The 25,307-nt window shown below is 41.9% G+C and overlaps 1 protein-coding gene across 2 annotated transcripts in view; it reads left to right on the top strand.

Moving 5' to 3' along the window:
- Positions 1 to 15,269, top strand: part of myrfl (myelin regulatory factor like) — a 61,957-nt gene extending 46,688 nt beyond the window's left edge. Inside the window, exons 18-24 of one of the 2 annotated variants that reach the window (XM_084407353.1) lie at positions 11,202 to 11,366; positions 11,461 to 11,508; positions 11,886 to 11,970; positions 13,058 to 13,132; positions 13,543 to 13,651; positions 13,957 to 14,031; positions 14,380 to 15,269. In XM_084407353.1, the coding sequence (XP_084263479.1) occupies positions 11,202 to 11,366; positions 11,461 to 11,508; positions 11,886 to 11,970; positions 13,058 to 13,132; positions 13,543 to 13,651; positions 13,957 to 14,031; positions 14,380 to 14,466 (644 nt within the window). In that variant the 3' untranslated portion in view covers positions 14,467 to 15,269. The remainder of the gene's footprint in view (positions 1 to 11,201; positions 11,367 to 11,460; positions 11,509 to 11,885; positions 11,971 to 13,057; positions 13,133 to 13,542; positions 13,652 to 13,956; positions 14,032 to 14,379) is intronic. The other variant, XM_084407352.1, reaches the window with a different exon arrangement.
- The last annotated feature ends 10,038 nt before the right edge of the window (positions 15,270 to 25,307 follow it).

Here is a 25,307-nt window from a genome sequence, read left to right as displayed (position 1 = left end):
GGCAATCGTTTTGGCTGAGGGGAAGTTTCATAACTTTATAAGCTATTTAACTTTACCATTGTATGGTTAGACTAGAGCGCTGACTATGTTTGACTGAATTGTTTGCTTTATTTGTATAGCTTCTTGTACCTTTTACTTATACTTTTATAATGGCTAATATATTGATAAAAGTGAAATTTAACAAAAAGAGACTGGGTTGAGTTTTGTCATTTTAAATTTTAATACAACGAAGATGATCTGTAATGTTGTTTACTGCAAAATCTGTTGTTTAGTACAAATGCACATATTGCCTGGACCATATTCAAATGTTTAATATTTTTATATTATATTTAAAACGAAAAGAGGCAGGTTTGTGTTTTATATTTAGTTTTTTTATAAATAGGCAAACGTTATGTGCAGTGAATATAATCAATACGCGTTGCCTGATGCTATAATGTTTAAGATTTCTTTAAATGAAAACGAAAAGAGTTAGTATGGTGTTTTATGACATTTCGTTGCCTAAAATATACACAGAGATAACCGGAGTAGCAGAGCGAGCTGAGTGATGCGCGCTGCGTCAGAAGGTGGGCGGGGTTAGGATTTTCCAAGATGGCGCCGCCCATACCCCCCATAAACGGCTTCAAAACCGTTCTTCAGAAAGTCTATGGGTGACGTCACAGACGCTTTGTCCATATTTTTTACAGTCTATGCTCCCACCCCTGGTTCTGGAGCGCCCCCAACTGTACACATTTTGGATGTCTTTCTAATCTGACACAACTATTTAAGGTCTTGAAGACTCTACTAATGAGCTGATGAGTTGAATCAGGTTTGTTTGATTAGGGAGACATACAAAGGGCCTTATTTTAACGAGCATGGCTCAAGTGCGCTTACAGCATGTCCGACTCCACTTTTTCTAGTTTAAATGATGGGGAAAATGGTTGGGTTCTCTTAATGAGTAATGGGTGTGTTTTAGGCGTAACGTGCATAAACCAATCAGAGTCTCATCACCCATTCCCTTTAATAACCAGTTGCGCTCACTAGTGATGGTGAAATTAAGCTTTGTGAAGCTCTGAGGCTTTCCCCTCAAGTGTATCGTAAATTGGTTCATTACTCGAAGCTTTTCAACACGGTGCACACTAACGACATCTTGTGGTCAAAAGGTGGAAAAGCTACCTTTCCCAATTTTTTTTATTTTTATTGTTTTATGTAATAAATCACTTTGTGCTATGAAAACCACAAAGCAATAAAAATCATCAGTGTTAGTGTTGATGTTTACACAATGTATGAACAAATGAGTCTATAAATTAATTTATGAAAGAATTAATACATAGGACAAATTAACTCTGCTTTGTTCAACAAATGCAGCCTTAAAACTTTAGCCGTAGTCCTAAACCTATGAGTTCATAGGCAAGGCTCATCTAGGCATATATAATCAAAATAAAAGAAAACTATTGCGGAATGGTGAAGTGCTGGGTTGTGAAAGTGCTTGTGAACTGGGGAGTTGGGTAATTGAAGAAATTAAAGATTTTTATTAAGGAACAGGACTTCATGGACTATATTGTTTATTATACACTGAATATGCATAAAATTACATGTAAATATCAACATGTAAATAGTTTATAATTAATTCTTATATTTATTTTATATAAATTCGTAAATCATAATTCATTTTAAAATCATATTCTTATTACAAAATAATAATAATAATAAATAGCTTAATTTATTTGTTGAAACGACCTGAAAATGCTGCCAGACTTCCGAACGGCCTCTTTTCTTGGCTGGTTCCATGCTGAAAATTCAAAAGAGCTCATTCTCTGTTTCAGTCTCAGTCGGTCTCAGCTCACTACCGAAGCGCATGACACTCGAAACCTGCGCAAGGGGTTCACGCTTTTTTTGAATCAGAATATGAAGCAGTCATGTGGTTGTGTGTCGAAACAAAGCTTCGGACGTCACTGATCACATGGTTATGGCAAGACGAATCAAGCTCCGGTACAGTGGTTCATGTGAGATGTTTAGTTTTTTTTATATAAGCTTCGAAGCCTCGGTGCCGAACGTCACATCACTAGCGCTCGCACCATGTCGGATTCACTATTTACATGGAAACGTATCAGCTCGTGCGTGAGGTTAAAGTGCGCAAGCAGACCATCTATGGGTCAAAGTGTTCGCGCTTTGTGGATCCGCCTATAGGCTAACACGCCCTCTAAAACCCCTTACCAGACAGACCCAATTTTGGCACGTGGGACATACATGACATACCCAAAATCAAAAGGTTGCTGCTCATAAGTCATCCTGGATAGACACATAACCAACATACATTTAGAAAGCCAACCCTTGAGAGTTTATAGTTCAAGACTCAGAATTAATCAGACTGTTATTGATATTGAGATATATAAGCTCAAACATAAAAACTAAATATAGCTGCAAGCAGCGATACAGGGCCATGCCCCTGAAGCAGCTGCAACAGCGGTGCAGAGCAGGAAGAGCAAAAATAGCAGAAATTTAACATACATGAAAAAACAGCTGGTTCAGAAGTACAGGTGAACACAGAATGAACAAAAACATACTTAATTATAATCCAAGAGAAAGAAAATTAGTACAATGCTTGAATAATAAAGGAATCGAAATGATACAATATTCCACACAATTTTTCTAAAGTCATCTCACGCGGGACTCAAACCCATTATCTCTGGATCAGATGCCTGTCACTTATCTTGTTGCACCAAGATGCTGATGTTCCATAATTCAAGTGAGAATCAACTCAAAATTAATAATTTTTATATGCGCCACATGTCTTATTTATTGAGTTCCTTCTCAGATAGACACCATGTCTGGAACTGAAGCATCTTTGCACCACTTCTGGCCACAGTACCTGTTGCGGTCTGGGTACGTGCCACACAGGATTCGAACCCATGACCTGAATGGTTCGGGGCTCATAGCACGTGGTTTTAGCAGCTTGTGCCACTCAGTTGACGCTGACTTACCAAAGTAGAGGAGAGGCTTCAGTGTAAAAATTGGCACACAAAAGCATGTTAACCAGATTAGCATTCAAAGCTATCTTAATGCTAATGTAGCTTATGGTTAACCTGATAGCTGAAGAGCCACAATGCATTCGTAAAGTGTAGCATTTAATATGATGATATTATATTGTAATTAATGGCAATGTCCTTGTTTTGTTATTATAACGCCACCAAGTGGTGCAGTTCTACTACTTTTTGTATGTGTTCTCAGAGTGAGCCCATACATATGTGTGTCAAATTTGGTAAAGTTATATACATTTATATGTATGAGAGCATAAAAAATTAACCATGGGTGACTTTCATTGGATGTTTTTGCCATTTACTATCAAAATTTTGACATTTGGGCATTCATTTATGACCAACGACCTTTGTTTCCAAACTTCCTACGGTGGTTTCTGGTCTAATGGTTTCGAAGATATTGGCAAATGTTTTTTAAGCGCTAAATCACAACGTTACACAATCAGTAAGGCAAAGCCTAGCATGTTTGTTATCGTTGGACTCGGCAAGGATTCAGGAACCAACTCGCGTGAAAATAAGTCAACCACACCTAGAGTTATAAGCATTTGAAAAAAATTTTTTACCACTAGGTGGTGCTGGTTTGAAACTTCTCAGGCTCCTTCAGGGCATCGTATTGATGACCCATACCGAGTTTCGTAACGATACGTTCATGCATTCATAAAATACAGCATTTTAGTACAAAATTCTAAATGGCTGACGTCCAAAATGGCCGATATAGAAAAAGTATTTATTAGTCGACTCGGCATGATGCCCTGAATCTAACGAGACCACTTTTATGATTTATTTTTTCGAAAAAGCTGATAAGATGCTTATCAAATATTTTATTGCCATGTAAACATCCATTTACAGTCTTTGACTAATGTCTGGCGAGGAGAACTGGCCCATTCATGCCTATTGTAGTCAATCGACAAACCATTCACACCTCTGCCGGTATGAGACTTAATCTTCATTATTATATTATCCTTATTCTTTTGTTTGAATTCAGCCATTATAGCCTTTATTATGGCATTATGGCTTGGCCATCTACACCTCTTTCATCCCACTATATCCACCTAAGCCCCTTTCACACAGAGATTCCGGAAAATACACGGATAAAGTGACCCGGAATTTGACCCGGGTTCGGTTGATTTTGGTTCATTCACACTGCCAGTGATTTTCCGCAATCAGAGAGTGCGTTCACACACAACCCGTAAAAATCCCGTAAATCGATGTGACTTGCAATGTCTCAGCAGCGTCTTAAGTTTGCTGATGAGCTGCGATTTCTCTCTCGAGAAACCACGCTTGTGCATTTTTTACTCTGATTCGAAACTTGCGCATTACGTACCGTTTCACAGCTGGCGAACGATCCCGCGCTTCATCACTACGACATGGCTTTATTACGGCTTTTGTTCACACAGCGCGCGTTCCGGGACTGAACACGGCAATGTTACTAGGTCCCCAACCCGGCATCGATCCCGGCATCAATCCCGGGTCGTGTTTGCGTTCACACAGAAGGCACTCTGGCAATTTGCCGGCAATTTCCCGGGTTCAAAGCGCTGTGTGAAAGGGGCTCTATTATCTTAAGTCTTGTTAGAAAAAAAAAGAAAACCATTGGACTAAGAGCCCTGACAGATGCTGTATTTTGCATGTATGTGAACACAAATAAAACGGAGAAAACGTGACTGAATGCATTATGAGTGATAATACCTATTCAAAATATCGAACGTTACAGATTAATCATTTTGCACTCCTGGCATAAATTAACAATTGAATGTCACTGCAAACCAGATTTATCATAAACAGTGGTCAAATATCGAAGCTGGAGTCTTAAATCTTTCTGATGATGCTCTACCCTGGAAATCCAGAGTTCTCGCAAGTGCACGAATTGAATTTGCTCAGCAAGTTACTCTGGCGTTGAGTAATGATGCTCATTAAATATGCCCTTGTGTCCGAGCTGCACCAATCACATCGGGTTATCTGATATAGGCGGGCCAGAGGCGAGCTAAACAGATGGCGACAGCGCTGTGACGTCGAAGTCATTAGTAAACATTGCAAGATGGCTATGGATGAACACCAGTTGTTTGAAACGGCTTTGGCCGCTACAATGAACGAGTTAGACTTGTCTTTTTATCTAAAAGAGGAACAGAAGACGGCGCTCAAATCCTTCCTTTGCAAGAAGGGCGTTTTTGCTGTTTTGCCGAACGGATACGGCAAGAGTCTAATCTACCAGTTAGCTCCGCCGGTAGCTAAGCATATCAGCTAAGCAGGTTTTTGTTGGTCATTGGTGCAGTCTATTTCAGTTGCCTCAAAACCATAGTGCCAACAATGCACCTGAACATGGGCACACAAATACATTTGCTATTTAAACAACGAGGCGCAGGATGTGAAAATTATAACTGCGTCAGGCTGAAACGAGCAAAAAAGACTTTGGCCTGGCGCCGCATTGCGCCGGGTGTGTAACAGGGGTTTGGAGAGCAGGCAGGGTTGCCAACCGTTCCATATAATACAGAATCGTCCCGTATTTGACACATAAAAGTCTTGTTCCGTATTGAACTGATACGGAACGCACTTTGTTCCGTATTTTTGAGAATCAATTCAGTGCAAATCCATGACAGACACATAGCTTCTAATATATGTCAGACTATGAACGAAGACATTTGTAGGCTATGATAAGAAGAAAAAAACGACGGTGCGGTAGACACAAATTTCTCCCCCTGTTTGTCTATGATCAGCGTAGCGTTTTTAACATCTTGGAACATCATCAGAGAATGCCCTTTTAATTGGTCGTTTCAGTCATTGTGAGTCACGTATCGTAGCAACGATGACGACAAGTGACAACAGCGGGAAAGGTAAAAATGACTGTTATGTCTGAAAATGTTCAGCATTGGGTCCCGTTGGACTATGTTTTGTTATGCACTGCGAGTGACAGGTTACTGTGCCTTTAAAGCTTATTGCATTGATTTACGGCAATGGTCGTATACTGTACGTTTCACGTCAGTTGATAAACGGCAACATAAACAAAGCTACACGGTGTGATTATTGAGTCCTTCGCAAACACAATAATTGGCGAACGAGGATGTCTGAACTTGTCTTACCACCTCCGCCACCTTTCCTACCTGTTCCCGGTGATCCAGCTGTTCCCTGGGATCGCTGGCTGACGTCGTTTGAGGATTATTTGCTGGCTTTGGGACACTCGGATCTAGCGGAGGCGAGGAAGTGCGCGCTTCTGCGCCATTGCCTCGGGCAGGAAGGACAGCGAATCTTCGCCACGCTCACCTTATCGGATGATAAGTACGTCACAGCCACGGCCGCCTTGAAGGCTCACTTCAGCTCCGGAAGAAGCCGGCGGATGCACCGTTTTGAGTTTCGTCAGAGGACACAAAAGCCGGGTGAGACCGTTGCCCACTATGTATCAGCATTACGTGAGCTGGCTAGACTTTGTGAGTTTGGGGCTTTGGAGGATGGACTTATAGTTGACCAGTTAATAGAGAAAACGTCATGTAACCAACTGAGGGAGAGACTTTTACTAGAGCCAGACTCCACGACACTAGCGGACGCTTTAGTAATTGGGAAACAGTTGGAAACGGCTCTAATGGAGGCGCGCAAGTTCGGCCGCGCTGTGCACGAGCCTGTGACGTCATCACCACCGTCAGTTCAGCACACAGGGACTGCAGCAGCGGCTGACAGGGTGAGTGACAGTTTGGACGTACAGAGAGTGGACAGGGGGTCCAGGGAGAGTGGGCACAAAAGCTGTAGCAACTGTGGCTCCCCTAAACATGCAACCAGAGATCAGTCATGCCCTGCCCAGGGAAAACGTTGTCGTAACTGCAACAAGTTGAACCATTTTGCACGCTGCTGTCGCTCCTCTCCAGCTTGCCATGATACTGCTGCTGTTCCCATAAACACTGTACAGACCTCACAGCCTTCGTTCAAGCTCTGCACATGCCATGTGGGCACAGCTCTCATTCCACTCCTCGTGGACACGGGGGCTAAAGTGTCAATCCTGAACAAATGCACATATGACCGCTTCTTCAGTCACGTGCCTCTGGAAGCTGCGGCTAAACCCTTGTTAGGCTACGGCCATTTTCCCATCTCCACTCTGGGTGTGGCCTGCCTTCCCGTCAGATATGATCAACAATGTGCGCCTGCCACCAAGTTCTGTATTACCCGGAAGGGAGCTAACATTATGGGTCTAGACTTGTTCCTTGCCCTGGGTTTTACTGTGAGTGATGCTAGGGGCCTGCATGTCCTGCAGGTCGCCGCCTCCTGGTCTGACCGCTACCCACAACTATTCAACGGGCTGGGCCACATGACTGGATTTGTACACCAGCCCACTGTTGACCTGGCAGTCCGCCCTGTTATCCAGCCCCTACGGCGCATTCCCTTGGCTCTCCGTGACGCGGTGGAGGCCGAGCTGCATCGCCTGGTGGAGGCGGACGTCATAGAGCCCGTCAATGCCTCGCCGTGGGTCTCTAACCTGGTGATAGCCAAGAGAAGAGGGGGCGGACTGCGACTCTGTGTCGACCTCACAGACGTTAACAAAGCCATCATTCCCGATAAGTACCCCCTACCTACGGCTGAGGAGCTCACTAGCCATTTCCATGGCTCCATTGTTTTCAGTAAGATGGACTTACGTAACGGCTACCTGCAGGTTCCCCTAGCACCGGCCAGCATGGACCTTACAGCGTTTGTTACGCACGTGGGGGTTTTCAGATTTAAACGCATGGCATTTGGACTGTCATCAGCCCCGAGCTGTTTTCAGAAGATAATGTCACTCATATTGGCTGGTATCCAGGGTGTCTCCATCTACCTAGATGACGTGGTGGTGCATGCGCCCTCGACCACACTGCATGATGATCGCCTGGAGCAGGTCTTTCAGCGTTTCGAACAGCATGGGGTCACACTGAACTCTGAGAAATGCATGTTCGGTGTTGAGGAGGTCGAGTTCCTGGGCTTCAGGCTCTCAAAGGAGGGCATCGCCCCGATTATGTCACACACTGAGGCCATTCTGTCCCTACCAGACCCGCAGTCGCCATCCCAGCTGTCTTCCTTCCTGGGGATGGCCGCCTACTACCTCAGATTCATGCCACACTACTCTGACTCAACGGCCCCCCTGCGCCAGCTGCTCAGGAAGGATGTTACATGGGACTGGACCCCGGCCTGCCACGAAGCTGTGCGCATCATCAAACGGCAGCTCACGTCCCCACCCACACTGACCCATTTCAGCTTGACCGCGCCCACCATGGTCACCTGCGACGCCTCCGGGGTGGCGCTAGGCGCTGTGCTCTCCCAGACTCAAGAGGGGGTGGAACGCCCGGTGGCTTTCGCCTCACGGGCACTTACTACAGCTGAGCAGAAGTATTCGGTGGGGGAGAGGGAGGCCCTGGCCTGCCTGTGGGCATGCGAACGCTGGCATGTTTACCTGTATGGGAGGCCTTTTACCATCCGCACAGACCACCAAGCGCTGACGGCACTGCTGGCAACTCAAGGCTCGGGGCACAGGCCCATGAGACTGCTAAGGTGGGCTGACAGGCTGAACCAGTATAACTTCAGTCTGGAGTTTATGCCTGGGCGGGCCAACACGGTGGCCGACCTCCTGTCGAGAGCTGTGTCGGTGACGAAAGATACAGGCGGGGTGACATCAGACACAGAGAGCGACGAAGACTGGGTCCACATCCTGCATGGGCCTCTCAGTTCAGTAGTCACTCTGGCGGAGCTGCAGCAGGCCTCAGCTGCTGACGAGGCCCTCACAACTCTCCGTACCTACGTCCAGGACGGCTGGCCTGCCAAAGTGGATGACAGGCTACTCCCCTATTACCGCTTCCGTAACGAGCTTTCCTGCTGGGGAGCGGTGTGCCTGGCCCGTGGCCACCGTGCGGTCGTTCCGGAAATTCTCAGGTCCAGAGTGCTACACATGGCGCATGAGGGGCACCTGGGGGTGGTCAAGGTGAAGCAGCGCTGCCGTGACACAGTGTGGTGGCCCCACATAGACTCTGATGTTGAGGAGCTGGTACGTAACTGCGCTTTCTGCCTCCTGAGTGGGAAAACTGGTCAGCCTGCCACAGCTCCTCTCACCCCGACCTCTTGGCCGTCCTCACCCTGGGAACATATTCAGGTCGATCTCTGTGGAGAACTCCACGGGGCACCGGCTCACGCTCGCTACCTGCTGGTTGTGCACGACCTTCATTCAAAGTGGCCAGAGGTTTTTCAGCTGAGCTCCATCACTGCTCACTCCATCATCGACCGCCTGGACAACCTGTTTGGGCGCTGGGGCCTCCCCAGTGTCATCACAACGGATAACGGGCCCCAATTTGTGTCTGGAGAGTTTACAGAGTTCCTCACGGTACGGTCCATCAAGCACATCAGGACGGCAGTGTATCACCCAGAGAGTAATGGGGGGGTGGAAAGACTGAATAAAACTCTCAAAAATGGAATACGAGCCTGTCTGGAGGAAGGGAAAACCTTCAGCGACGCACTCAACCAAACTCTCCTGACCATCCGGGCATCCAAGCATTCCACCACGGGAGTGTCACCTGCATTGCTCATGATTGGGCGTGAACTAAAGCAACCACTGGACTGCTTGAGAGCTGAGCCAGCTCCTGCACGTGGGAGCCCAGGGCTCCAGGAAGCCAGAGCTCAGGTAAAAGTTTCGCAGGCTCGGATGAAAGAGAGGTTTGATGCCAAGCACAGAGTGCAGATTCCCTCACTTTCTCCAGGGGTTTGGGTCAGGATCAAACACCTCCACCGCCAAAATAAGCTGCAGTCATACTGGTCAGAGCCCCTGCGGGTGACTAAGCAGTTGGGGCCAGCCACTTACAGACTGGAGAATGGGACTCGTTGGCACTCAAACCGCCTGCACAGAGTCGCAGTTCCCTCAGCACCTGCATCACCTCTGTCCACAGCAGCGGCTCTGGGTTGGCAGCCTAGGCCAAGAGCTAACCGGTTGGGGGGTAATCCACCAGCATTGCCTGACGCCGTTTCACGGCCAGCACGCCCTCAGAGAATGAGGGTCCCGCCTGTCTGGCATGGGGACTATGTGACAGGGTGATAGTGACACTGGGGAATGTGAGCTAAAAGTTATGTTACAGTTTCCAGGGGGATGGGGGGAAAATGTTATGTCTGAAAATGTTCAGCATTGGGTCCCGTTGGACTATGTTTTGTTATGCACTGCGAGTGACAGGTTACTGTGCCTTTAAAGCTTATTGCATTGATTTACGGCAATGGTCGTATACTGTACGTTTCACGTCAGTTGATAAACGGCAACATAAACAAAGCTACACGGTGTGATTATTGAGTCCTTCGCAAACACAATAATGACTACCTCCGAGCAGCCGGCGAAAAAGAAAAGCGCACAAAAATATAATTGAATGGAAAAATGACTACCCGTGGCTGGAATGCGTGAGGGAAAACTGTTATGTTTATTTTTCTTCAAATGCAGTCTAAGCCGATGAGTTTTTAATGTTATATGTTGTATTTGTTTAAGTTAAAAATAAAACGTATTATAAACTAAACAAATACATGGTTCATTGTTGGCAAAATGATCATGATAGCCTTTATATTTCACATGTGGTTCAGTCTTGTATATTGATTAGGCCTACTTTGCTATTCTATAAATATATAGGCCTAATAAGTTGTATTATAATATGCTATAATGTATGAAATATATTTATCTAAATGTATCAATTAGTTTCCACAATATTCATCAGAAGTCATCATTTCAGGGGTTATTTTTCCAAATTTGCTCCCGGGGGTATGTCACCGGACATGTCACCCACTGATCCTTATTTCCATTTCAGAAAGTTGGCAACCCTAAGAGCAGGGCATGTTAAGAGTTGGGGTTACTCTGGGGTTGGGAGTATTGGGTACTCCAGGACCAGGGTTGGGATCCACTGATATAAGGCACTCAATTGAGTGTCCATTGCTAAGCATCTTGTCATAACATTCTGACACTGCATAGTTTCACAAAATTCACACTGCACATGTTTGGCACTGCAGTGTTAACACCACAAAAAGCAATGCTTACCCCGGGTAAAAGTCAGCACTAACCCTGATTTTAAATTACAAGTCTGAAATGTTCCCCTACCCGGGCTTAAAGTTTAGACGATAACCCAGGGTTACGCAGTGTGAGAAGCCCTTATGCGAGTTGGTTGGTCTGTATATTTTGATCATTGTTTATCTTATGGTGAATTTAATCTTGACTGTTTGCAGTGTTCTCCACCACACATCCTGTTCCCTGGCCTCCAGACATCGATTTCTCCAATGTGTTTTATTCAGATGAGGTCTACTGCTGTCCTTCAACTTTAATTCATAATCATAACATCCAACTGACAGACACAACCGTCCCCTTTGACTTTCTTTCAAAAACACTAAAAGGTCAGAGGCACAGTAGCAGCGTTCAATCATCAAATATACTATAATATATATTTTTGGTTGACTTCATGTTATTTTTTTATTTGTTCTCTTTCAGAGAAGTGGTTAGAACAACTGCAAGAGAAATTAAAAAATTCTACTGATTGTAAGTTGACTGATTAAAAGCCTGCTCATGCCAAGATTATCAGATAAACAACAAATTTCATTTTAAAATAAAACGACGTATCCTTACTACTGTAACTCCTTTACACTGAGACTGAAATATTGTAATATGGAACATCATTGTTTTATTTAGAGGCATTTTTCATTACTCACTGGTTTGTTTCAGCTATATAAACTTTTATTTATAAAAAATGGCCTTAGTGTGAATAGTTTTGGTGCAAAAATAATAGTTTGTGAATGTCTCCCTAGGATAAATCCATTTAGTCAAAACATTTCTTATTCCAAATAACAGAATGAATTAGAGCTGTGGCCACAATAAAGATTCACACCTTTACGTCTTTGTTCATGTCTTCTTCATAGGGACAAACACAACTATACAGTCCATCCGCATAACACAAAATCAACAAGTTATAGACCAGAGGTACTGTCAGCAAGAGGACTGTGGGTAGGTAGCAAACTTGCATCTTCAATATACACAGGAAGTTTATTTTTCATTCTCACTTTTAGTATAACACCGGTCATATGTTTCCCTTTATGAAATCCATAACTAGCTATTTCTGAAGATCATATTCACATCAGGGTCCTGATCCTGAAAGTGGTGTGGTTGGAACGACAGCTCTTGACCTGTGCTTAGAAGCATAGGTTCTTGTTTTTATGACGTGGACTTAAAAAAACATTATTTTGATCAAAATAAGCATGCTTACATTTATTACAATCTATTTATTTTATTTCGATTATTTACTAATTTAATTTGTGTTTTAGTTTGTCAAGATATTTAAAGTGCAATTTTTGAAGAGTGTGCATGTGCGAACATGGAAATAAACAAAATAAGTGAGGAAACAAAGAGAATTAGTCCGTCCGTAATTTATAGCAAAAAAATCGGTAACACTTATATATATAATAACTCCATGCTATTAATCATTAGTTAAGCATTAGTAAACAGTTAATTCATCATTTATAAAGCATTAATAAACATTAATAAGCAGTATATAAATACAGCTATAAATGCATTATTCTTGTTTTAAAAGCATGTCTATAATGTGTTTAATAATTGTATTTTCATACTTTATTAATGATCAATTTATCATTTCTAAATGAAGTATAGCATTATTTACAAACCCGTTATTTAGGAGTTGTCAGTGGTTCATGAATTAACTGTTCACTAATGCTTAACTAATGATTAATAGTGTGCAGTTATTATAAAGTGTTCAGAAAAATCTTGCATTAATTCTATTTCAAACGGATTACTTAAAATAAGTTATTATCCACCACCTGCATTACATCATTAACGTGGTTGAACGTCAAATTTGCAACAATAAGGTTTCAGGAAATGGTTAGATGATTTCTTCAATGATGCATCGAACTATGGTAGTTAGTTAAGCAGCAAGTTGCGTCACTCCCATGGGTCTATGCTGCTCTATACAACAGTGTTTATAGCACATGGGGATTTCTTGACTGACTTTTACTAAAGTTATCAAAGAATGTTCTTTAGTAATGCATTTGCATTTTTCCCATTGATCTATGTTTTGTAGGAAGGGAAACTACACGTACCTCATTCCCCTCAGTAAACACATCCCACCCAACATGCCCATAACCCTCCAAATGAGGTGAGTACACTGTTCATACTGCACACAGTCTTCATTATACTGCCCTCTTTGTTTATTTAACCAGGTTATTTTAATTATTTAAATTTTCTTTGTTTTTCATTAAAAGTTTCTATTTGTTTGTTATCTGGCATGAATTTTCTTAAACAAAAACAAGGGTTCTTAAACAAGGGTGTTCAAATGTTTTATATCAGCTGTATAATGTTCAAAGTAAAAATCATTGGACATGCTCATGTTAATATAAAGAACTGCAGCCTCATGCTGGTCAAGTGGATGAATCACAGCCATATCGCACTCCTGCTTATGTAATATTTTTAGACAGACAGTATATTATGATAGAAAAACAGTGTCTGGATATGTGAATCACATTCTCATTGATATGAATGAGGGTTTTTGTTTCCCCACTTGATCAGAACAAATGAATTGCTGGTGATCCACTTGTGTTCACATGATGAAAGCGAACAGTGCTCTTCAGTACTCGACTACAACAGCCAAGAGTCAAACACTGCCCTCAACACACAGGTACTTCAGCACTTATACACTCAAAGCAACATGCATTAGAAAAAGATTTCATTATAAATGTAATAATAATAGTATATAATAGTTTAAATGCATAATAAATGTAGAGTAATTCTATAATAATTATTTAATAATAACGTTTATTTGTTGCAGACTATTCACCCTCAGAATTGATTTGATTATGTTAATGAAAAATTATGGATAATGCAAATCATTAGCACATAAAAAAATTAGATCCATCTTTATTTAATTTCCTGTAAAATGGTTATTGATTTCATGCATTTGTTAAAAGTCTTTCTTTTCCATAGGGCTACATACATAAGTGGACATTGGCGGTGGCGAATCACCATCGTTCCTCTTACCATTTCCGCTCTTCAGTTGCTGTGAGTTTCTGTGCATCTTTATTTGTTTGTGTGTTCATCTCTGAATGTACGCTGTCTTTATTTAAAGACTTTAATCAGGGTAAACACCATATTTAATATGGCGTGAATGAAAATTACACTGTAAGGGATAGAAGTACAGTCTGTTCAGTGGACTAAAATACAAGGCTTGTGAAAATCAGAGGTGAGCTTAACAGATGAAATATTGAACAGACTGTACTTCTGTCTATGTTAGTGTCTAATTAAATATAAAGTCTATTTACATACAGGCAATGTAGATTGTGTGACTAGCAGCATGACTTCAATCTTTTGGCTGTATTTTGTCAATATTGACATGTTTCTTTCACACAGGGTTTGGCTGACTGTAGCACCGATCCCAACTACGCAGAAGTTTTATTTACTGACTACCACTTCCAGTTCTACCGTCGCTGTGACTGATCAACACCAGATGATGCTGCTGTCACAACAGCCCTTCAAAAGCATCATCCAGTGATTTGACGGCATATAGTAGGCGATAAAAACTGCAGGTTGCACATTATATAGAAAGAACATCTTTCATGGGCTGATATTTTGTTGCTGAAAAAAAAAAGCAAATATGTTTCATTTTAGTTTATTCTTATTTTACTGGTGTTTTGGAATCAGAAGCAAAACTTCTGAACTCCAACGCAGAGAGTAAAGTAGGTCTTCAGTTATGATTTGACATGCATATTTAAACAATAAAGAGATGATGTTTGTTTTGTACTGAACTATGCAATCAGATAATCTTTTACTCTAGTAGACTCACACTGTGTTCCTGTATTGAACTAGTTCATATGTAAACCTGTAGACCAAACAATTATTCAACTACAGAAACTGTACTATTAAATAATGTCTAGCTGTATGACATCTGATTATTTTAGAAGTGGGACAAATGGGGACATTTAATATTCAACAATATTATTGATCTGCCTGCATTAACACCATTATATGAGAACTGAACTGAGCTGGACGATGACATCACTGGTTTCTCTAGAGTGGCTATATATATATATATATATAAATGAACTAAATGAATAACTTTTTTTACAACAAAAATGAAACATCACTGAACTTACTTAAACTGGACTATGACGCTATTTTCTTCTAGATCTGCTGTACAGCAGAAACAAACTTTGTTGCATTATTTTCCTGTTATCACTGTAAAGCTGCTTTGAAACAATCTGTATTGTAAAAAGCGCTATATAAATAAAGGTGACTTGACTAGAAGTCAAATTCTTTTTGTAGCTAAAGACTTTTATGAAGTTTTCACTGAATATCAAACAATATACAATAAAGGCAGATTTTTTTTTTTCAGCCCACAATCACACTTTGTACTTATTATTATAAAAGGATAGCATTTACTTGATCAATTACTAGATTTTAGCAGTACTAGATTAAGTCTGAAAATTATATTACAGAAATTAATTGTGTGGCGTAAAGTTTGTGAGAGGAATTACGAGCTACGAGCAGCTTACTGTAGTGTATTGAATGTGAAAAGTAGAAAAGTATCCTGGTATAACCAGTTCGTGTAATACTACTAAGTGTCGGTCAGTTGCAAGCAAGAATGTGATTAGATTTAAAAAATAATGTGTATGTGTTAAAAAAAGAGCATGTGCAACAGGATCTGTGTGCTATGCCGGTGAAGGTGCTACTACGATGTGTTTTTAAGTTCTAGATTAATGTGTTAAGAAGCTTGTAAACAACACTTATACGATTTTTACACATGTTGAAAAAAATGTGGGGAATTTACTTGAATTTGTCCTATAGGCTCTCCCTATTCCCAAACCATACAGGACCACTTCACATTGGCTACTCTAGGCATGATTTAACTTTGGATAATTAATACATTTAATCAGGTCTAGTGGGAATATAGAGTTTTCCTATATCACCTAGGGTAAGCATGTATAATGAAAACAGCAGAGGACTTAATACAGATCCTTGTGGCACTCCATACTTGTGTTAGAGTTGACTGCTCCTCACTGACACAAACAAAATGGTAATGATCTTTATGCCTCTTTGTGAATACATAATTCACCAATCTGTTTAAGAGTGTGTTATGCTTGATTAGTATCAACAGACCACTGTAAGATCTAGTAATACTAGGAGCGAGATGCAACCAGAGGCGTCGCTAGACACTTTTTACTGAGGCACGAGCCCCAGTAAAGTTTTGCTGTGCCCCAGTAGATATATTTTGAATTGGATAGATACATCTGGAAAAAAAAGGCTTTCCATTTAATGTTATCATTTTCATAATTTGAATTATTTAAAACTTGAGGGCTGATTGTAACGCCTGCTGAAATGAAAATATCCAGCGGATCCACTTTAATCATATGCCTAGGACCCGCCCCCTCGCTGGGTGGGAACTTTGGAGACACAGGAGACTTCGAGCTGGGCGGGACATGCTGGGACTGGAGATTCAGCAGAATGTCCATATTATATTAAAAAAATTAAGAGTTACAGTGTCCAAAGCACTACAGAACATATGTCTGTCTAGGAGGTCTTGAGTCTGTCAATTTTTGGGTCTCTGTTTCCTGTCAGCATCTAACATCCATTATGCTATTCTTACAGACCAGATGGTGTGTGGCCAAACTTGAGAAATAAAAAGCATGAGAATTATTGGTGCTGTCTTCACTCTGCCTATTACTTACTAGTATCTATTTTTTTCAGTACTTCAGAGGGTTTCAGGCAGATATACTGACCGATAATCAGAATATGACAATGAATTCAGTTCAATAACTTATGTTTCTATAGATATTTTAAAACTGAAATTCACAAGTCTGTCTGCCCATTCAGACTTAATAGTTAAAGGAGAACTCCGGTCAATTTTAACATTGAGCTCATTTTTTTGTACATTTGGAGTGCTGTCAATACAGAGAACAACGACAAAAATCGGTGTTGCCTACACCGAGTTATTCTATTTTTAAAATTTGCACCCTATTGACTTCAATGGGGCAAGTAGATTGTCGAGTTCACGCGCGTGATCATAGGTACTAAACCTATGCGCGTGAACTCGACAATCGATTACTATGGCATACCGAAAACAGGATGTAAACAAAGGTATGAGCGCTGGCTGAATTAACATAATTTTTATTAATATCTCTAACATCTACTGCAGTCAGATCCACCCGTGTTCACTCGGAAGGAATCACTCACATTTTCTGTGCACTTGTAATGACACTTAAAGGATGTTAAGAGGCTAAAAAGCAGGCTTACTACTTGCCCCATTGAAGTCAATAGGGTGCAAATTTTAAAAATAGAATAACTCGGTGTAGGCAACACCGATTTTTGTCGTTGTTCTCTGTATTGACAGCACTCCAAATGTACAAAAAAATGAGCTCAATGTTAAAATTGACCGGAGTTCTCCTTTAATGTTAAAAGAAACTTGGCTTGCTGTCCTCTAAGGAAGCCCCCTTATAACATTACTGCACAGAGAAAGAATAAGATAAATAGAGGAGATGGGGAGGAGGAGGGATGTCAGAAGAATTGTAGCCCGGATGCCTCGTAATGATGATTGACAGGACTGAATGTTTAGGCTCCTCCCGAACCTACGTTTGGGACTCCATTACGACAGCTTTGCAGTGCTTGGTATCTAACAAGAATGACTGCAAATGTAGTTTTGTAATCTGTCTGTTACACTACCTCACTACCTTCACTGATGTCCAGAATCCCCTTGCTTCCTTCATTCTACTTGGTGTTCAAACCATTCATGATGTAGGAGCTGCTCTAGATTCAGTCGCAGGGCTGGTTCAAGGGTCAAACACTGGCAAATCACCCTACGACATTCTGTACAAGTTTTCAGAGAGATTGTTGGTTATTCATAGAAACACACTAATGTTGATTGTACAGTATGAAAAGCTTCTGGGATTAATCTAAGGTAAAGTAAATATTCTTTAGTGAAATGCATTGCATGTGTAGAGTAATGAACATGTTTTGCCATGTAAAATTTAATTATTTGCTTATATAAAAGTCTGTGATCACATACATTTAAAATCAGTTGTAATTGATAGATTTTACATCCTCTAATAACTTTTAGCCCTTTAACTTTTAGTGTCACACTGAGACTGAGATTGTGCATAGAGGCTTTATGAGTGTTTTGTTTTCACCTTTGGATTAGGAAGAGTTCCTAATATCAAAATCAGCACGCAATATATACTCTTTTTTTTCTAAAAGGCACATATCCGTTGACCATCTCAAACAGCAAAACGCCTACTGACCGAACAATTGCTTGGATAGGCCTCGTTTTGACCTCAGGAGGGCAGTACCTTGGAGCTCCTGTAAATGAGACAATTTTAGCGCTGAGCAATTTTGCAATCAATAAGAATATAATGTGATGAAATAAAACACAACACGCAGGATTTCAATGTCTGCTATGGTAACACAAACTGGCAATTCACCTTGATATTCGCTGCTCTTACAGGTAGCACAGCTAAATAGCTGACCGCATACGAAGTCTATTAACTTCAGCTGCCAACTGTCTCCACAGACCAAGATATTGGCTGGGTGCAAATCACTATGAAAAACTCCACGGTCAATGCAGTATTTGGTAGCGTTGACTGCCTGAAACATTAAATCACATGCTGTTTTTTCACTCATATAGTCACGATCACCGACTCCATGACCTCCCTCTCTGGCCACCAGAGGGCGCCGTCACCTGAATACTGACTTTCCCTTACGAACTGCATCTCCCATAGTACATCATTTCTGGACTAATTCTGCATCCACCTGCCATCACTGATCACTCACGCACCTGCATCTCGTTTCCATACACACATAAAAACCACGCTCACATTACAACCAGTGCAAAGTCTTGTTTTGCTGTTGTGAACATTTCTGAGCGTTTCTCCCGTGTTTCTGCCTACCTGTGTTTGACCCCATCTGATCTGATCTTCTCGTTGCCTGCCACCTGCCTATTGACCCTCTGCCTTGTATCTGGATTCTGTTTTGCTTGCTGCCTGCCTCTGAACCCTTGCCTGGATTATCACCTCATCTTTGCCTGCCCTGCTCTGTCCATTTTGCCTGTGCCTGACCTTTTCCTGTCGACTATTCTATAATAAACCTGTTGCAAATGGACCTGACTGATTCTGATGATTCATTACACATATAACCTGCATACACTTCGTGAAGGCAATCCATCAAGGTCTTGCATGGTTGAGGGTACTCCATAATGAGTGCAAAGCTATGGAGGTCCTCAAGCCAGTCATATAGTTGGATGATGTTGGGACTTATGGGAGGTTCACTCAATTTAAGCAAACATCATTGCCACTTCAGCAAGCAGAGGTTTAGGATGACCAAGCTAGAGAAAAAGAAAAAAAACGTTGTATTTAGATGTAATAAAGTCTATTTGTCTATTTCAGTTTAGCTTCATGGTAGCTAAGTATTCTAATTACGACAATCTGCAATTAAACATCTAAAGTTTTGCCAACTTACAATGACAAGATAATGGTCATCATATGACTTGGGTATATGCTTGATGGCAACCTGTAAATGGAAAAACACAGTTATTTTTTTTCCGACCCACACATCTACAAATTGTGTTTTAATCTTTTAATCTATGTTTTGATAGAGACCGTGGACACAGATCTGTACATCTCAAGGAAATGTGTGTTGAATTCTGTAAGAGTGTTCTACCTTTTCCTATTGGATATGCTGGTCCCCTCATAAACAATGCCAAAACATCCGCTTCTCTTCAAATGTTCCACTTTATAGTCACAACAGACCCTGAAAAACACACACACAAAAAAAATGTATATGATATATACAAGGTTCCAAGGTCCTTTGAATGTTTTACATGAAGTCCAATAGCAGTACTAAAAAACAGATCATCATCCTGTTAATATTTATAATTAACTTAATGCCTTATGGTTTGCACTAAGCAGTTTAGGGTTGGAAAATAGGATAGTCTCTCCCTCTGTATATAGCCTATATAGAGAGAGACCACAAACATGACGAAAAAAAAAAATAGATTTAACCGTTTTGTTCCTCTAAGTGTCTGGAGTGCTGCAATGTGACCAGGAATCAGATTCTTTTCACAGACAACCAGAGTCCCGCCTGTGAACACGGGAAATCTCGCATAAATCTCTCGCATTAATCGTGACTTTAAAGTAAACAAGCATGGCGAACGACCGGCAATAAGAAATGGCACTTATAGTGTATGGACTGCTTTTTACAGAAATTTCCATCTTTCGTCAGCTCGCTTTCTGATTGGGTACTGTTTCGTTTCATGTGATAATTTCCAGAGCGTGCCTCGGGATTCCCCCCACACAACAGGATTTCTAATCGTAAATATTCAACCGATTCAAGAACGGCTCCAACGTTCTTCAGAGCAGATTCAGTCACTCTTAACACACCTCACACCACTGGAAAATCTGATAAGATAATCTGTTGAGCCATCAAGATAATCGGGACTTTACCAAGGATTGTCGGAAGGGGAGAAATCGGCCCAAATGTCTTGTACCCAGCATAACCTTTTGGTGTGATGAAAAACCTACTCCAGTCAGAATTACCAAACAGGGCAGAAATAAAACAGGGTAGAAAATAACAAGCTGAAGTAATAATGACTCACCGTAATTAATTTTGAAATGGGTAGAACCTGGGACAAACATCGGCTTGGGAACAGCTGGATCTGTATCAGGTGTTTGCTTCATCCCAGATGGACCTGGCACACATGATGGGTCGGGATCAGCAGGATCTACATCAGCGATTTGCTTGTTTACAGAGGGACCAGACGACGGCTCAGTCCCAGAGGGACCTGGGCAGGGGCGGCTGGCCAATAGAGGGCGCTAGGGCGCCACCCCCCCCCCATGAGCCAGACCACAGTTTATGAGCCACATGCAATAAATAAGTAAATACATAAATCATGTATACAAATAGTTCATATTTGTATGTTTGAGATATTAAATGCACCCAGTATATGTGAAAAATAAAATAGAAATTCAAAATGTCTGGTTTTACTACACGTCCCGTACTTGTGTGCACATCTCATCAGCTCTGGGGCGCTGGAGAAATCGCCCCAGGAAGGCGGGTCTGGGGAGCAGCTTAGCCAATCGCTGATTTAAGATATAAATGTTTGACATAAACTGTAGCCAATCAGCGAGCTCAAATCTAGTCAGCTATGGGCAATTATTTTAGCGCGCGACCGCGCATGCGCACCACTACTAAAGTCAGGACGAGTCTTAGGGCGCCATTTTTACTGTATAACAATGGCGAACAAAATGACTACCAACTCTAACTCGGTACAATCTCTCCTCCAAGATCCAGTTGAGAGGCGAATTTTGGCAAATAAACTCACTGTGAAAGAGCTGGGCCCAGGTCAACCTGATATCTCGATCAGACAGCAGGCTAGTGATAAAGGGAAGCAGTACGTGTGAGGCTTCTCTCGTTGCTGGTATACTTGAAAGGCCTGGCTGGCTGGATGTGGTCATGCTAATGCCTTATTTTGCTTTCCGTGCTTACTTTTTAAAACTACGGGGACAGATCCATCATGGACAGTTACCAGAGTGAGAGATGTAGATGAAGATGAAGCACCTGTCTGAGAAGGTAACGAAACACCATGTGTCCAAGGTACACATGGATAATTCCGTTAAGCTAGCTATACTAGGAAGAGTTAACATCGCTACGCAGCTTGACAAAGGCCACAGGGTTGCGGTGAGGAAACACAACGAGGAGGTGGATAAAAACCGGCACATCTTGTCCAAAATAATCGACTGTGCGAAGTTTTGTGGGGCTTTTGAGCTGGCCTTGCGTGGACATGATGAGACTGACACCTCGAACAATCCCGGCATTTTCAGGGGACTGGTGGACTTCGTTGCCTCACTCGACAGCGTGCTGGAGGAGCACCTTAAGACAGCCACCATTTTTAAAGGTATGTCAAAGACCATACAAAACGAGTTATTACACTGCATGCTATCAGTGCTGAAGGATTACATTCTGGAGGAAGTAAAGCGCACAGATTTCATCGCCATACAAGCTGATGAGACGACTGACATTTCCACCCACTGCCAGCTGGTGCTTGTGCTACGTTACATCGACGGCAACAACAACATGCAAGAGAGGTTTTTCGAGTTCATTACAATCCAGAATGCCACGGCAGACACCATCGCTACAGCGCTTCTGGAGAGGCTAAGCATCATACTTCCAGATGGACAAAAAGCCAAACTTATCGGCCAAGCTTATGACGGAGCTAATGTAATGAGGGGAGCCACCGGCGGAGTGCAGCGCAAGGTGATGGATGTTGTGGTGAGATCTGGTATTTATCTCATCCTCCTGAATAACCCCTAGTATCGAAGTTGCTAGGTAGTCTTTTGCTGTCAGGTCAGAATAGGATTATATCCTCATTAGCTTGTTTAATTTATACCAGCAAATCTAGGTGTAGTCCCTACACTCTTGTGAAACAATAATAATCATTGGCAACTAGGCATATGGATCAAATTCATGCTTACCCTTCAGCAGAATTGTTCCTGGAACCTTTGTTGTCCTTGGTCTTGCAAAAATTATTATAATGCTCTGTCTATCACTAATAGAACTGTCTTTGTAAGCTGAAATAAAACTTAACAGTGTTTGTCTTTATGAAATAAAAAATTATTTAAACAAAAGATAAAATACTGGTTACACAAGGATTAATATTTGTAGGAAATCATCAAAAAGTTACAGGTTATAAAACTTCAGCTTATCCAATCTCAAGAGGGCAGTCCTGTATGAGTGGATATTACACAGGCTAATTACCTTGTAAGCAGTTCAAGCAATAGAAGTAAAAAATAACTTGTTCTCATCCAAGGTTTTTCAAGTTATAATAATACAGCAGAGCAATTTACGCAAAAAGAATTTCAGTTGAAAAACTGAGCTAGAAGAGAACTAATTTCTCCCCAGGGATGCAAACGACATCAAAATAAAAAATGCAACAACTCATAGTAAAAAATGCAGTCATATTTATATGGAACTGGGTTACATTGTTCCTATGCAATTTCTTGTTTTTTTTCCAGAGGAAATAAATCTTGTGACATCAACCTTCTATTGCCTCAGTCGAGGGGGTTTTTGGTGACAACTTTGTTTCCCATACAGTGGGGTACGGAAAGTATTCAGACCCCCTTACATTTTTCACTCTTTGTTATATTGCAGCCATTTGCTAAAATCATTTAAGTTCATTTTTTTTCCTCATTATTGTACACACAGCACCCCATATTGACAGAAAAACACAGAATTGTTGACATTTTTGCACATTTATTAAAAAAGAAAAACGGAAATATCACATGGTCCTAAGTATTCAGACCCTTTGCTGTGACACTCATATATTTAACTCAGGTGCTGTCCATTTCTTCTGATCATCCTTGAGATGGTTCTACACCTTCATTTGAGTACAGCTGTGTTTGATTATACTGATTGGACTTGATTAGGAAAGCCACACACCTGTCTATATAAGACCTTACAGCTCACAGTGCATGTCAGAGCAAATGAGAATCATGAGGTCAAAGGAACTGCCTGAAGAGCTCAGAGACAGAATTGTGGCAAGGCACAGATCTGGCCAAGGTTACAAAAAAATGTCTGCTGCACTTAAGGTTCCTAAGAGCACAGTGGCCTCCATAATCCTTAAATGGAAGACGTTTGGGACGACCAGAACCCTTCCTAGAGCTGGCCGTCCGGCCAAACTGAGCTATCGGGGGAGAAGAGCCTTGGTGAGAGAGGTAAAGAAGAACCCAAAGTTCACTGTGGCTGAGCTCCAGAGATGCAGTCGGGAGATGGGAGAAAGTTGTAGTAAGTCAACCATCACTGCAGCCATCCACCAGTCTGGGCTTTATGGCAGAGTGGCCCGATGGAAGCCTCTCCTCAGTGCAAGACACATGAAAGCACACCTGAAAGACTCCAAGATGGTGATAAATAAGATTCTCTGTTCTGATGAGACCAAGATAGAACTTTTTGGCCTTAATTCTAAGCGGTATGTGTGGAGAAAACCAGGCACTGCTCATCACCTGTCCAATACAGTCTCAACAGTGAAGCATGGTGGTGGCAGCATCATGCTGTGGGGGTGTTTTTCAGCTGCAGGGACAGGACGACTGGTTGCAATCGAGGGAAAGATGAATGCGGCCAAGTACAGGGATATCCTGGACGAAAACCTTCTCCAGAGTGCTCTGGACCTCAGACTGGGCCGAAGGTTCACCTTCCAACAAGACAATGACCCTAAGCACACAGCTAAAATAACGAAGGAGTGGCTTCACAACAACTCCGTGACTGTTCTTGAATGGCCCAGCCAGAGCCCTGACTTTAACCCAATTGAGCATCTCTGGAGAGACCTGAAAATGGCTGTCCACCAACGTTTACCATCCAACCTGACAGAACTGGAGAGGATCTGCAAGGAGGAATGGCAGAGGATACCCAAATCCAGGTGTGAAAAACTTGTTGCATCTTTCCCAAAAAGACTCATGGCTGTATTAGATCAAAAGGGTGCTTCTACTAAATACTGAGCAAAGGGTCTGAATACTTAGGACCATGTGATATTTCAGTTTTTCTTTTTTAATAAATGTGCAAAAATGTCAACAATTCTGTGTTTTTCTGTCAATATGGGGTGCTGTGTGTACAATAATGAGGAAAAAAAAAAGAACTTAAATGATTTTAGCAAATGGCTGCAATATAACAAAGAGTGAAAAATTTTAGGGGGTCTGAATACTTTCCGTACCCACTGTATATGGGCATTCTTGCGCCCTTGCCGTCCTCTGCGCTTTGGGCTTCTGTGTAAGTGCCCATGAAAATGCTCACTACATCCACTGTTATGCGCATCAGCTGAATCTCATCATGCAGTAGGCAGCGTCATACATCGCCAAAATCGGTACCTTTTTTTTCCGATCTTGCAGGATTTTCTGCTTTCTTCTCCAGGTCACCCAAGCGAACCCCGTGCTTGACCAAGTGGTTGCCCATAGACTTCCCAGAGCCTCTACAACACGGTGGAACTTCCACAGTCGCGCTGTAAACACTGTAACGAAAATGAGGAGAAACCAACCACAGACTAATTTTCTTCCAGAAAATTAATTAGAACCCTCTACTTCCGGCCGAACCAAAAGAGAAGATTTGTTCAGAACGTCTCATGATCGTCATCATTCAGGCTATTTAAAAGAGCCTCCCCCCAGCACTAACACATAACTGGTCAATGGCTAGCTTTGTGGCCAACTACGGACTGGTTAAGATAAAGACAGTGTCCGCACATTCCAGAGTCAAATCACCAAGGCCAGAGCCATAAGTCACCCATCCTGGTGCCAGAGAGTCTGCAAAAGACC

The sequence above is a fragment of the Rutilus rutilus genome, assembly GCF_951802725.1.
Source record: "Rutilus rutilus genome assembly, chromosome: 4".
In the NCBI taxonomy this organism is placed as follows: Eukaryota; Metazoa; Chordata; class Actinopteri; order Cypriniformes; family Leuciscidae; genus Rutilus; species Rutilus rutilus.
This window is presented reverse-complemented; position numbering and strand designations above follow the sequence as displayed.